Source organism: Lynx rufus, unplaced genomic scaffold, assembly GCF_022079265.1.
Source record: "Lynx rufus isolate CCGP_SWC_20201006 ecotype Redwood Valley unplaced genomic scaffold, mLynRuf1.p SCAF_8, whole genome shotgun sequence".
NCBI lineage: Eukaryota > Metazoa > Chordata > Mammalia > Carnivora > Felidae > Lynx > Lynx rufus.
The window spans coordinates 106,125,381-106,138,433 of record NW_025814896.1 but is presented as its reverse complement, the minus strand read 5'-3'; the positions used below and the strand labels follow the sequence as shown (position 1 = coordinate 106,138,433).

Sequence of the window (13,053 nt, the reverse complement as noted above, 5' to 3'; positions counted from 1 at the left end):
GCAATACTGCTTTTTCAGAACACCTTAGATAACTATCCCAAAAAGTTTGGATTAAGATCATTTTGCAATTTGGAGCACTTTGCAAGATAGGACAGCTGCAGGATAGGCTAGCCTAGGGGAGATGCTAAAGTAGAAGATTAAATTAACAAGACTTAAGCAGACAGAAGGGGAAGTGCCAGCAGTGAGAAGGACAAAGAAAGGAAGTGTTAACATCCAGTGTTTCAAATTTCTGCCTAGCATTCACTCTTCCCGAAGATAGTAGAGCAGAAACATCTTCCTCTTCTTTTGTACTCTCTGATTTCCTACTCTTGGGATCCAGAGCTCAAGCTTCTATTATTTGGATTATAATTAAGCTGTATTGTCAGGTACTTGGACTTCTGTGGACCAACCTGAGGACCTTACTACTGTCTGAAAAGTACTATCGAATAGAAACATAATGTATAACACATATGTAATTTAAAATGTTCCAGTAGCAGGGGCATCTGAGTGACTCATTTAAGCATCTGACTCTAGATTTCAGCTCAGGTCATGATCTTGAGGTCGTGAGTTCGAACCCCACATTGGACTCTGCACTGAGTGTGGAGTCTGCTTGAGATTCTCTCACCCTCTCTTCTTTGCCCCTCCCCTGCTCATATTCGTTCATTCTCTCTCTCTCTCTCTCTCTCTCTCTCTCTCTCTCTCTCTCTCTCTCAAAATAAACATTACAAAAAGGTACATGATAGAATCAGAATTCTAGCTTATTTGCCTATACATACTATTCTGTGGACAGTCATTTTAAGGCTTATGAAGAGATATTCCAGTGTGTTAAATCATATAAGCAGTTCCTAGACAGTATTCAGAATGGTCTCAAATCCTTCTCAAAGGGAAGGGAATAAATATTTGTTGAGGACCTCATATTATCCTTTACAGTGTGAAGTCTTATTTAATTGATCATAATCACAGGTGGTAAATCATAGTATCATTTTATATAATAAGAAAATGAGGCCAGGGGCACCTGGGTGGCTCAGTTAAGTGTCCGACTTTGCCCAGGTCATGATCTCACGGTCTGTAAGTTCGAGTCCCGCTTTGGGCTCTGTGCTGACAGCTCAGAGCCTAGAGCCTGCTTCAGATTCTGTGTCTCCTCCTCTCTCTGCCCCTCCCATGCTTATGCTCTGTCTCTCTCTGTCTCTCAGTAATAAATAAACGTTAAGAAAAAAAAAAAACTTTAAAAAAAAAAGGAAAGAAAATGAGGCCGAAGTCACACAACTAGGAAGTGGTAAAGCTGGAACACAGATCTCAATCAGTCTTTTTCCAGAGCTCATGTTCTTTCCACTATAATGTATTGTGTCCCTCAGTCTCAGGAATTGTTTATGGTTCCTAGATGACATACTTGGCCTCCAACATATATACTGCCAATTTCCAGAAAGGGAAAGCACTTTCATCCTGACGTGTATTGCCGTTTTTATATTAGAAAAGTTGACAAGCACTAGATAGTTCCTTTGCTTTTACTTAGTTGTTTGTGCTGCTAAAGGAATAATTGATAAATAATAACTGACAGAAGAATCAATATGGTATTCTTAGCTTTCTCTCTTCGTAAAAGAGAGCTTTTATTTTCTTTGATACTATTATCCCTAACCCATTCCCTTCCCTGGACATGGGATCTCTTCTAGGTGGTGATAGAATCATCTACTAATTGTTTTGTTTTTTCATTCAGAAAGCATTTATGATATATATCCCTGATCAAAGATCCTAGGGGAAATTCCAAGGGACAGGATATCTACCTCTAAAAATTTATATTCTTTAAAAAAAAAAAAAAACTTTGAGGGAAAATTATATAACAAATTGATACCTATAAGAAAATAAACTATACAAAAAAGGACAAGGAGACACAGATAAATACGATTGCAGAAGAGAAATAGTTGCAGCTGGTAATCATTTAGTTCTCATCAGAGTCCAGCTGTGCTAAAAATCATCAGGAAGCAGAGCCCACTCTTAGATTCAGAAGTAATAAAGACCTACATCATGTGGTGTGAAAACTGTGGCGTGGGAGGTCTTAGCCTGTTCTTAGATCAATCCATGAGGCCAAGCACAAGTGAGTAATAATAATAAAAATAACTTGAACTTCTCACCCATAACACAGTTGTTTAATCTGACTCTGAAGAAATACTTGCAGACGTTCATCAAGTAATTTATCTTTCCTTCTTCCATGGTTTGCATCATATAAACTATTGAATTATTATGTACTCTTCTACTTAGTAGCTTAGGTCATTATTAGAGGTCCTAGAGTTGTATCAGCCTCAGGTTGATGACCACATGTGCAGTCTGTTTCTAATGCTGTTTTTTCATAGCAAGCCAAACAAGTTGGTAGGTGCTAGACATTTCCTAGGCTTTTATACTGAATCCCTTACTTTCATCTTCCCATTCAGGTTCTCTTGTAGCCATTTCACAATCATTGTCAACATTTATTAAACTTACCTAGATGTAGGTCATTGGAATGCTGGGCCAAGGAGGGGTGTTCATTGTTTTTAAGGAACAAACTCATCTGTTGAGTGAAGTTTTGTTTCCTTTTGTAAAAGATTTGCAACAAATATTATTTGATTCTAGACTTGTCTAACATTTTTAGTTTTAGATTGTTGCAGATCTTATAAACAACTATTTGGTCTATGTAAAGATGTTTTAGAACCTATACTGCTAATTAGAAAACTGTTTCGTAGCACTGCCTTTTAAAAATGTTAGCATATTGTAATTGAATTTAAAAATGTTAGCATATTGTAATTGAATTTAATTGTTTAGGCCCAGCCCTGATTGTAGGCACAGTCCTGCAGTGAGGGAAGTTGGTGGTCTTTCCAGCTGTACTCACTGTAAATAGCAGAGCTCTTGTCTTCTCTCTGTATCCTGACTTGGGAGGCTGTGTGACTCCTCTCATTATGGTATATTCTCAGGCCATGTTTTTTGTATGGCATTAAACATCAGTAGGTTGATCAGGTAGTCTGGTAGATACGGTTGTCATCTGCCCTGATAATCTTTTTCTTCTTTTCAACTGTCGGAAAAACTTCCATCATAATTTTTTTTTTTTTTTTGTATTTTTCTACCTCAACCTTCCTGACCTCCTTGTTTAGTTTAATTGTGAAAATAGGTATTCTCACTTCAGGAAACGACTGGTATTTTTTCCCTACAATGTTTTAGACAAAGTCTTTATATAAAAATGATTACGTATAAGAATAAAACTCTGTACTAGCTATTTTTGTCTTGCTCTTACTATATCACCTTAAAAATCCACTTTTCTATGGTTATTCACAAAACTGACTTAATTTTTTTGTCTTATGTTTCAACAGAAGGAGAATATGTTAAAATGTTTATGCGAGGTCGGCCAATTACAATGTTCATTCCTTCTGATGTTGAAAACTATGACGACATCAGAACAGAACTGCCTCCTGAGAAGCTGAAACTGGAGTGGGTGTATCCTCTGCTGTGACAGCAAATGTGTTCACTTTGTCTTCAGTTTAAGAAAAATTAGTTTACCTAACCTCTGTCAAAATTGTTGTTGTACGACGGGGGTCCCAGTGACTTACTTGATTGAGCGTTCAACTCTTGATTTCAGCTCAGGTGTTGATCTCATCATTCGTGAGATTAACCCTGCATCAGGCTCTGCGCTGACAGCGCAGCATCTGCTTGGGTTCTCACTCTCTCCCTGCAGCTTCTCCGCTCGTGTTCACAAGCACGCACACCTGCTCTCTCGAATAATTAAACTATTAAAAAAATTCTCTTTATACAAGAAAAGTGTGATGAGTATAGCAACCACTTGAGAAAGTAGAAAAATGTTACCTCTCATCCTCCACATATTACGTGTATTTTGCCAATAGCAATTTAAAACCACCCAAATTATAATAATTTTGGATAGGGCAAACAGTGTTCTATGAACATCATGGTAGGTATTTGCGATGTGGTAGAGAAGACATTGGAATGGAATTAGAAGAATCAGCCCCACCAGCCCCAGTGAACCTTACTTCACTTACAAGTTAATAACTCCTACTTCACTGAGCTTTTGTAAGAATTAAATAAGAAAACATCAGTTAAGCATTTTGTAACCTGTGAAATAATGTAAATTATTTTATATAAAGACATCAAATTAACAAGGTGATTCTAATTCCAGAATTAACCTGTCTGCCAGACTTGGTAAAAAAATGACTATATAAAAGAGCTCTCTTAATTTCACTTAGAAATTTTTCTCTCAGAACCTTTGAGAAAGTCCACGAAGCAGAATGGAGTCAGTAGTTTGAACTCAACTTTTTGCCTCCATTCTGTACCCACTTCCCCTGCCCTTTGATTCATTCCCTCCTTTCCACACAAATTAGCTTTGGAAAACTCACCAATCCCGTAATTCTGTACAACTTTTTTTTTTTTTTTTTAATGTTTGTTTATTTTTGAGAGAGAGACAGAGTGCAAATGGGAGAGAGGCAGAGAGAGAGGGAGACACAGAATCTGAAGCAGGTTCCAGGCTCTGAGCTGTCTGCACAGAGCCCGACGCGGGACTTGAACCCACGAACCATGAGATCATGACCTGAGCTGAAGTCAGATGCTTAACCGACTGAGCCACCCAGGCACCATCTGTACAACTTTTTAGTATATGTGCTGCCGAAGTGAGCCCTCTACGACTTTTTAATAAACACTACCAAACTGTGCCTGGCTGTCTTACTCATTTTTCTTTTAGTTTATTTTTACTTATTTTGAGAGACAGACAGACAGACAGACCGACCTAGCAAGCAGGGCAGAGAGAGAGGGAGACAGAATCCCAAGCAGGCTCAGTGCTATCAGCACAGAGTTCCATGCAGGGCTTGAACTCACAAACCGTGAGATCATGATCTGAGCCGAAATCAAGAGTTGGACACTTAACCAACTGAGCCACCCAAGTACTCCTGTCTCACTCATTATTTCAGTCAAGCATAAATGTCATTTTCTCCACCCTTCTTTTGATCCCTCTCTTCACTTTCTCTCCATTTAAATTAGGTGTTCCTTGTTTAGTTTAATTGTGAAAATAGGTATTCTCACTTAAGGAAACGACCACTATTTTTTCCCTTGTCTTTCCACAATTTCTAATGATATATTTAGTGTCTGTTTTTGTCATCGTTGCCAGAGCTAAGCTCCAGGGACCCAGGTGTCCATTCATTTTGTTCAGAAGTGTATGTTCTGCTCTGTGCCTGCCACATGTTAGGAACTCAGTATGTATTTGCGGAATGAGGGAACTAAGTTTTGTGCACATTAAAAACTCAGGGTTGCACCCTGGCTAGTGGCAGGACTTGAGTTTCTTAGTTCTGATGATGCATTCCGGTTTTCTTTATACTTTCCTGATACCCTTAGGGATCCATGAAAAACTTTACACCTTAAAAATAATATTTATTAAAAACCTTGACTCCTGTTTAAGATATGGTTACCGAGGAAAGGACTGCCGTGCTAATGTTTACCTTCTTCCTACCGGAGAAATAGTGTATTTCATAGCATCAGTAGTAGTACTGTTTAATTATGAGGAGAGAACTCAGCGACACTACCTGGGTCACACAGACTGTGTGAAATGGTTGGTTTCATTTAATACTTGTGTTTTTCTTTGTCATTTTTGCATTTCTTTATAATTTGGGTTTTTCAGAAATGATTTCTTCTGGAGAGCTCAGATCTTAAGGATATTATGGGTATTGTGTAGATATATTTTAAAAAGCACTTTAATATGGGGAAGCGGTAGTGGAATCTTTTCTTAAGACAATTTTAATTGATACTACTCTTCTGGAAAGGAATGAGCAGTACATAAACAAGAGCAAAAAATTTACATTCTTTCTTCAACGTTTTTATTTATTTTTGGGACAGACAGAGACAGAGCATGAACGGGGGAGGGGCAGAGACAGAGGGAGACACAGAATCGGAAACAGGCTCCAGGCTCCGAGCCATCAGCCCAGAGCCTGACGCGGGGCTCGAACTCACGGACCGTGAGATCGTGACCTGGCTGAAGTCGGACGCTTAACCGACTGCGCCACCCAGGCGCCCCAAAAAATTTACATTCTTAATAAGCTTACCCTTTGGTTGCAAGATATAGAAAGGAGTCTAAATATGGACAGGAAGACATCTTTAAAAAAAAAAAAAACTTTGCTAGTCACTCGTATGTTGATCATGAAGAATGTGGGCATGTATGCTACACAGTTTTCAGTCTTAAAATTTTCATGCCCCACATCTGACCTAAGCGTTCAGCATTAAGAGCTAATTAAAAGGTTGGAGGTACTATGTGAAGATGTTCATTGTGTTCCTTTGTAGAAAAGTAGAAATGGTAGAAGAGCTGTTAATAAGATGCATACGGATGATGTCACAAAAGGGGAATATGCTGATGTTGACACAGAGTTTGCACAGTGCACGACTGCACCTTCCCCGTAATAAAACCGTCTGAGTATGCGTGCCTGTGTGCAGGACTAGAAAGGAGCTGGAACAGATGAAGACATTTTAACTTACCCTGTAATTGTGAATATGTGTTTTCTTCAAATTTAGGGCTCCGTTAATTTGTTTAATTTAACAAAGAAAGAAAAAGTGCAGCCGAAAACTTAGGAAAAAACATCTTCTAGATGATTGATGTTTATTTGATTTGCTAAAGAAAACAGGTCACAATGAGAATTTTTTTAATGATTAAAAATGTTTGAAAATTGATAAATGTTGATACTAAGGCATACTTTCGGCTACTTGAAATGTTTCCCATATTTAAAACTGTTGTTAATACTGCTTTTTAGCCTTGCTATACATCCCGACAAAATTAGGATCGCAACTGGACAGATTGCTGGAGTGGATAAAGATGGAAGGGTGAGTGGCATAGGGTTCTGCATGCTGTATCAGTGACATTGTCATTAGAATGGAGTTGATAGGAATTTTAACCGCAGCTCATTTATTTCATTCTTTTAAAATTTGGCAGCTAAGGGATTTCTAGTATAAGCAGGGAAAAAATAGTAGAATGTAAGAAGATTCCAAAAAACAGAATCATACTACTTAATATTTTTCTCTAAAAATAAGTGTTCTCCCTAAGGAAACTATTTACTTGTAAAATTGGGAGGACTTGTAAGCTTGTTGATTTTTTTTTTTTAACATAGCATAACTTATCAGTGTTTGCCAGAAGGTGCCACATTTTCACTATGTTGATGGACCTCTTGACTTTATATATGACTAGAACTGATAACACTTTAAAAATGTCAGTTCCTATTCAGTATTATTAAATTGGCTTATATAATAAATCCCTTATTTGTAAGGATCAGCAGTGAATATTATTGATGATTGATTAACGTGTGTATGACTGTACCCATGACATTCCCTGGCTTCAGTTTATTTAGAGAAAAGGAGTCAGAATGGTTATAATGGATGACTTCTAAGGCCCCTTCCAGTTCCAAATTCTATTTAAGAACTGTTTGGTTAGCAATGTATTGGACACTTATAGAAAAAAAGTATTATTTTCCTAGAAATGAAGGTAATGTTGAAAGCAGAGTATCCAGAGCAAATTGGCCTTGGTTAGACTCCTAACTCCACCTTCTAATAGCTGTATAACTTTGGGCAAGTTATTCAAATCTAAGTTTCCTCGTCTGGTTAAATGGTAATTATAACAGTACATAGTTTATGGGATTAAATGAATCAATACATGCAATGTACTTAGAATAGTGTATGACATAGTAAATACTAAATCATTTGCTGCTACTGTTATCACTGTTGTTATTTTCTTGTTTTCATGGTATGAGAAGAAAATATCTGCTCAAGATTCTTTGGGGTCATGTCTAAATGTAGTAGCTATTTTATATTAGATGTTTGTCCAGACCCACTGCTTTTGAAAGATGGAATGCAGTTCTGTGTGATGGTAGTATTTACTTGCATCCACCTGAATACCAGTTAGTCTTGCTATTATATTTTTCCCCTTGTTTTTGCAGCCTCTGCAACCCCATGTCAGAGTGTGGGATTCAGTTAGTTTATCCACTCTGCAAATTATTGGACTTGGGACCTTTGAGCGTGGAGTAGGATGCCTGGATTTTTCAAAAGCAGTAAGTAACAATTTTTAAGGAAGTAAGCAAGCTGCAGTAAAGAAGTCAAGCTCAATTTTGTGTCTGTGTCTGTGTTCATAGAAAGTGATAACTCTGAATTGTTAGCTGTTGCTTAGCAGTGGCCAGCATTTTAACCTAGGTACTAAAGTACTCTGGTTTAAATGGGATACAGGTTGTTATACTTAGTTATACTTTTGTTCTGTTTTGAACTAGGATTCCAGTGTAATAGCAGGAAATTGTTAGAGGAATTTATGTATAGCATGGTCCAGTTGAAATAAGCAGTAAGATATGCTTTTGCTTCAGCTTGAATCATGGAAATCTTATTTTATTTAAAAAATTTACTGACATGAAAGCTGGCCAGTTCTCCTAGAAAAGAAGTTATTTACGTTTTATTTATCCTATTTATCTGTGTTAATGTAAGTCAGGTATATCATGGAAAGCTAAATTGCTGTTTGAATAATACAAGTAACTATATAGTAAGTGGAAGTTAACCTTGGAAACAAGATTAAAAACAGGAAGTATTTTTAAAAAGAATCTTCATTATATTTCTGAAGAAAATACAGTCAGTAAATAGTATAATCATTTTATTTCAAGTTTATATCCTTTTCAAGTTTAAAGGGTTTGGGATTATATTAATGTTGCCAGTTTTAGTAATACGGTATTTCTTCTTAGAAAGTCACCCTTATCTGAAAAGTTTTAAATGCCTTGAATTGACTTTTCTTTAGGATTCAGGTGTTCATTTATGTGTTATTGATGACTCCAATGAGCATATGCTTACTGTTTGGGATTGGCAGAAAAAATCAAAGGGAGCAGAAATAAAGGTAAATCAAAAGAAATTTTAATTGAGTATTATTTTTTAGAATACATTATTTTTTTTTCAGATCCTTGGATGTATACTGCATATCCTTAAGTTGCAAGAGCATACCAGTTGGCCATATTCATTAGATTTATTGATTTGTCGTCATTTTATGGTATTAGGAATACCATTCTTAAAGTATTCTTTTTTTTTTTTTAACAACACCTATTTATACTTTCTGTGATAGTTATCTATAGATTCTGAGATCAGTTCTTAAAGTATTCTTTTTTCTTTAATGTTTATTTATTTATTTATTTATTTAGAGAGAGGGAGTGCTCAAGCAGGGGAGGAGCAGAGAGAGAGGGTGAGAGAGAATCCCAAGTAGGCTCCATGCTGTCAGTGCAGAGCCCGACGTGGGGCTCGATCCCACAAACGGTGAGATCATGACCTGAGCCAAAAGCAATAGTTGGATGCTCAACCAACTGAGCCACCCAGGCACCCCAGTATTCTTTATTTTGAGAGAAAGAAAGAAAGACCAGGGGAGGGGCAGAGAGAGAGAATCCAAAGCAGGCTCTGCCATGACAGCGCAGAGCCCAACGCAGGGCTTGAACTCACGAACCTTGAGATCATGAACCTGAGCCAAAACCAGGAGTCGATGCTTAACTGACTGAGGCACCCCAAAGTATTCTTAAGATAAAATAGTCAAGCAACTTCAACCAAATTTCAGTGATACTTCAGGCATATTGTGCTACTGAAATGCCAAAGTAGATGGATGTCTAATCTCAAAATTAACTCTGATTACGCTATCTGGTTTCTCTTTAACAAAATTTGTCATTTATTCAATCTTTAAAGCATTAAAAATCTAAAGGAAAAATTCATCCTTTGGAATATAACTGACATAACCGAAAAGCATATGTAAGGATAAGTTTTTTGGTTTTAATACATGTATGGGATTATTACATAAACTGCTATAGTATTTATAATTGCTATAGAATAGGGTTGATCCCTTTGTGTGGATCTGGCTATAACTTGTAAGAGAAGAATATAAGGTTAATGCTGCAAATATGGGTCGAAATGGCCTCCTTCTGACAGGCTTTCAGAGGGATTCAGAGTGACAGGATGACTAAAAAAAGCCTATGACATATTTGCTGTACTCTTAAATAACATCACATTCCTTTTTAGTTGAGCACTCTCTCTCTCAGCAGTTTTGTTTGGTATAAGCTAAAGCTTTCAGCTTGTTGACCAAAAAGAGATTCTTTTAAATAGTGTGAGTTAATCTTTTGAAAAAAATAGAGTAGATTTGATTTTAATTGAAAAGAATATAACATGTCCAGAAACCTCAAACCTTGAAAAACATAAATGAAGATATAGATTGTCTTTCAGCCATCATTTAGAGTAATTTAACATTGAAACATAAGGATGTTATACCGAAGTAAAATGTGTGCGTTTGATCCTTTGTAGTAAAGGCTATCAGATGATGTCTTGTGGTTTTCCTCCTACTGGCCACTCTGTGTTCTCCTTTCCAAGACCTTAAATGTTGGTATTCTTCAGAGTTATATCCTGTGTCCTCCACTGGTATCATGTATTCTCTCATGGCCTTAGTTACTGTCTACTGTGTCCCGGATCAGTTAACTGTAGCCCAGATCTCTCTCATTTATTTGAGTGTCCTGTCCTGCAAGTCAAAATCAACATGTCCCAATGTGCACCAGTCATCCCCCTTAGACCCCAAACAGTTTTCGCCTCTCCGTGATTAACACCACATTCCAGCTATTTGTGCAAGCTAGAAACTCTTTTCCCCTTGCTTCTCACACTGAAGTTCCCTAAGGTCTGTCCCAGATGTCTGTATTAGAGCTCTTTCCAGTGCAAGGGACTGAAAAACAATTAAAGATAACTTAAAGAGAATTTATTCATGTTTAGGGAGAAAAAGAAAACCTCTAATAAAAGTCAGAGGGGAATTTTATCTCAGGAATTACTTGATTCAGGGACTGGATCACTGACTCTCTTGTCTCTCCTCTTTCCCCTGTGTGTTGACCTTATTCTCTTCCACTGTAGGTAAGCTCTATTTTTGTTAAGTCACAAAAATTTGGGAACTGGTACATACCTAGTTAATTTATAGAAGTTTGAAATTCAATAAGGCAACTTCAAAACCTTATTGACAGAAACTAAGGAAGACCTAAATAAATGGAGGAATATACAATAATCGTGGATAGAATATACAATAATCGTGGATATACAAATTGTTACTTCTCTGCATATTGATCTGTACTTTTTAAAAATTTATTTCTGATCTGTACTTTCTCTTTTTTTAATTTTTTAAACATTTTAACATTTTTTTAACATTTATTCATTTTTTGAGAGACAGAGAGAAACAGCTCAAGCAGGGGTGGGGCAGAGAGAGAGGGAAACACAGAATCCGAAGCAGGCTCCAGGCTCTGAGCTGTCAGCACAGAGCCCGACACGGGGCTCGAACTCATGAGCTGTGAGATCATGACCTGAGCTGAAGTCAGACCCTTAGCCGACTGAGCCACCCAGGTGCCCCTGATCTGTACTTTCAACATAGTCAAAATCTCAGCATGATTTTCATGGATGTTGACAAGCTAAGTGTATGTGGAAATATGAAGGGATGAGAGTGGACAAAAATAACTAAAGTTGATGAGGGTGTAAATTAACCAGAACTCGCATACACTCCTGTATGTTGGACATAGAAATTGACACAGCCATTTTGGAAAACTGTTTGGCATTACCTTCTAAGTTTGAACATACACATGTGCATACCCTCTACCATCCTGTTCCACTCCTTGGTATAAATCCAACAGAAGTATATACATGTGTTGACCAAAAGACAAGTAATCAAAAATAATGGTAGCAAAAAACAAAAAAAAAGGAAGTTACCCAAATGCCAGTTAGTAGGAGGATGGATAAATCAATAACGTGGTCTTTACATATAAAAGAATACAATACAGTAATGAGGAGGAAAAAATTACAATATATGCACCAATATGAAGTAAATCTCATGAATGTAATGTAGATAAAACAGGGCCAGACACGAAGGAGTATATTCTGTGCGATTCCATTTAAATAAAGCAAAGTAATCTGTGCTGCCACAAATCAGGATCATAGCTGCTTGAACAGAGGGAGGGGATAGTGTCCCCTTTTCTAAAGGGATCTAAGGTGTTTGTGCGATGTTAGTAATAATGTTCTTTTTCTTCTATGCAGAGATGTGTTCGATTTGTGAAAATTTATCAAGCTATGCACTTAGGATTTGTGTACTTTAATGTGTGTATGTATGTGTGTGTGTGTATATATATATATTTTATATATGTATATAAAATATACAACAATAAAAATCCAAGTAAAATATTCTATTATGCTACACTCATACCCAAAGTGATTTAATTTCATAGATTATTTCAAATCATGTCTTGATATCTTACCACTAGCATTATGGGTTTGTATACTGGAAATATTTGTAGTTAGCTTTATAACCGTCAGTTAATCCATTTGGCATGAGATTCAACTGTCAACTAGTTTTTATTTTATCCAAGTGAAAACTAAGGGCTGTTTAATTATTAAAATGCAGGGGCGCCTGGGTGGCTAAGTCAGTTGAGCGCCTGACTTCAGCTCAGGTCATAATCTCAGTTTGTGGGTTTGAGCCCTGTGTCGGGCTCTGTGCTGACAGCTCAGAGCCTAGAGCCTAGTTCAGAATCTGTGTCTCCCTCTCTCTCTGCTCCTCCCCTGCTCACACTCCCTCTCAAAAAACTAAGTAAAAACATTAAAAAAAGGAAAAAAAAAACACATATATATAAAACCTCTGGGCGCCTGGGTGGCCTAGTCAGTTAAGCGTCCAACTTCAGCTCAGATCATGGTCTCATGGTTTGTGGGTTCGAGCCCCACGTCAGGCTCTCTGCTGTCAGCACAGAGCCTGCTTCAGATCTTCTGTTTCCCTCTCTCTCTCTCTCTCTCTCTCTCTCTCTCTCTCTCTCTCGCTCTCTCTCTGCCCCTCCCCCACACTTGCTCACTCGTTCTCCCTCTCAAAAATTAACGTTAAAGGGGCGCCTGGGTGGCGCAGTCGGTTAAGCGTCCGACTTCAGCCAGGTCACGATCTCACGGTCCGTGAGTTCGAGCCCCGCGTCAGGCTCTGGGCTGATGGCTCAGAGCCTGGAGCCTGTTTCCGATTCTGTGTCTCCCTCTGTCTCTGCCCCTCCCCCGTTCATGCTCTGTCTCTCTCTG

At 37.7% G+C, this 13,053-nt stretch overlaps 1 protein-coding gene across 6 annotated transcripts in view; it reads left to right on the top strand.

Moving 5' to 3' along the window:
• EML4 (EMAP like 4) overlaps nucleotides 1-13,053 on the top strand; it is a 161,362-nt gene that overhangs the window by 103,217 nt on the left and 45,092 nt on the right. For all 6 annotated transcript variants that reach the window (XM_047069457.1, XM_047069455.1, XM_047069456.1 and 3 more), the window contains 5 exons: nucleotides 3,315-3,438; nucleotides 5,402-5,551; nucleotides 6,741-6,810; nucleotides 7,917-8,027; nucleotides 8,753-8,848. In XM_047069457.1, coding sequence (XP_046925413.1) covers nucleotides 3,315-3,438; nucleotides 5,402-5,551; nucleotides 6,741-6,810; nucleotides 7,917-8,027; nucleotides 8,753-8,848 — 551 coding nt within the window. The remainder of the gene's footprint in view (nucleotides 1-3,314; nucleotides 3,439-5,401; nucleotides 5,552-6,740; nucleotides 6,811-7,916; nucleotides 8,028-8,752; nucleotides 8,849-13,053) is intronic.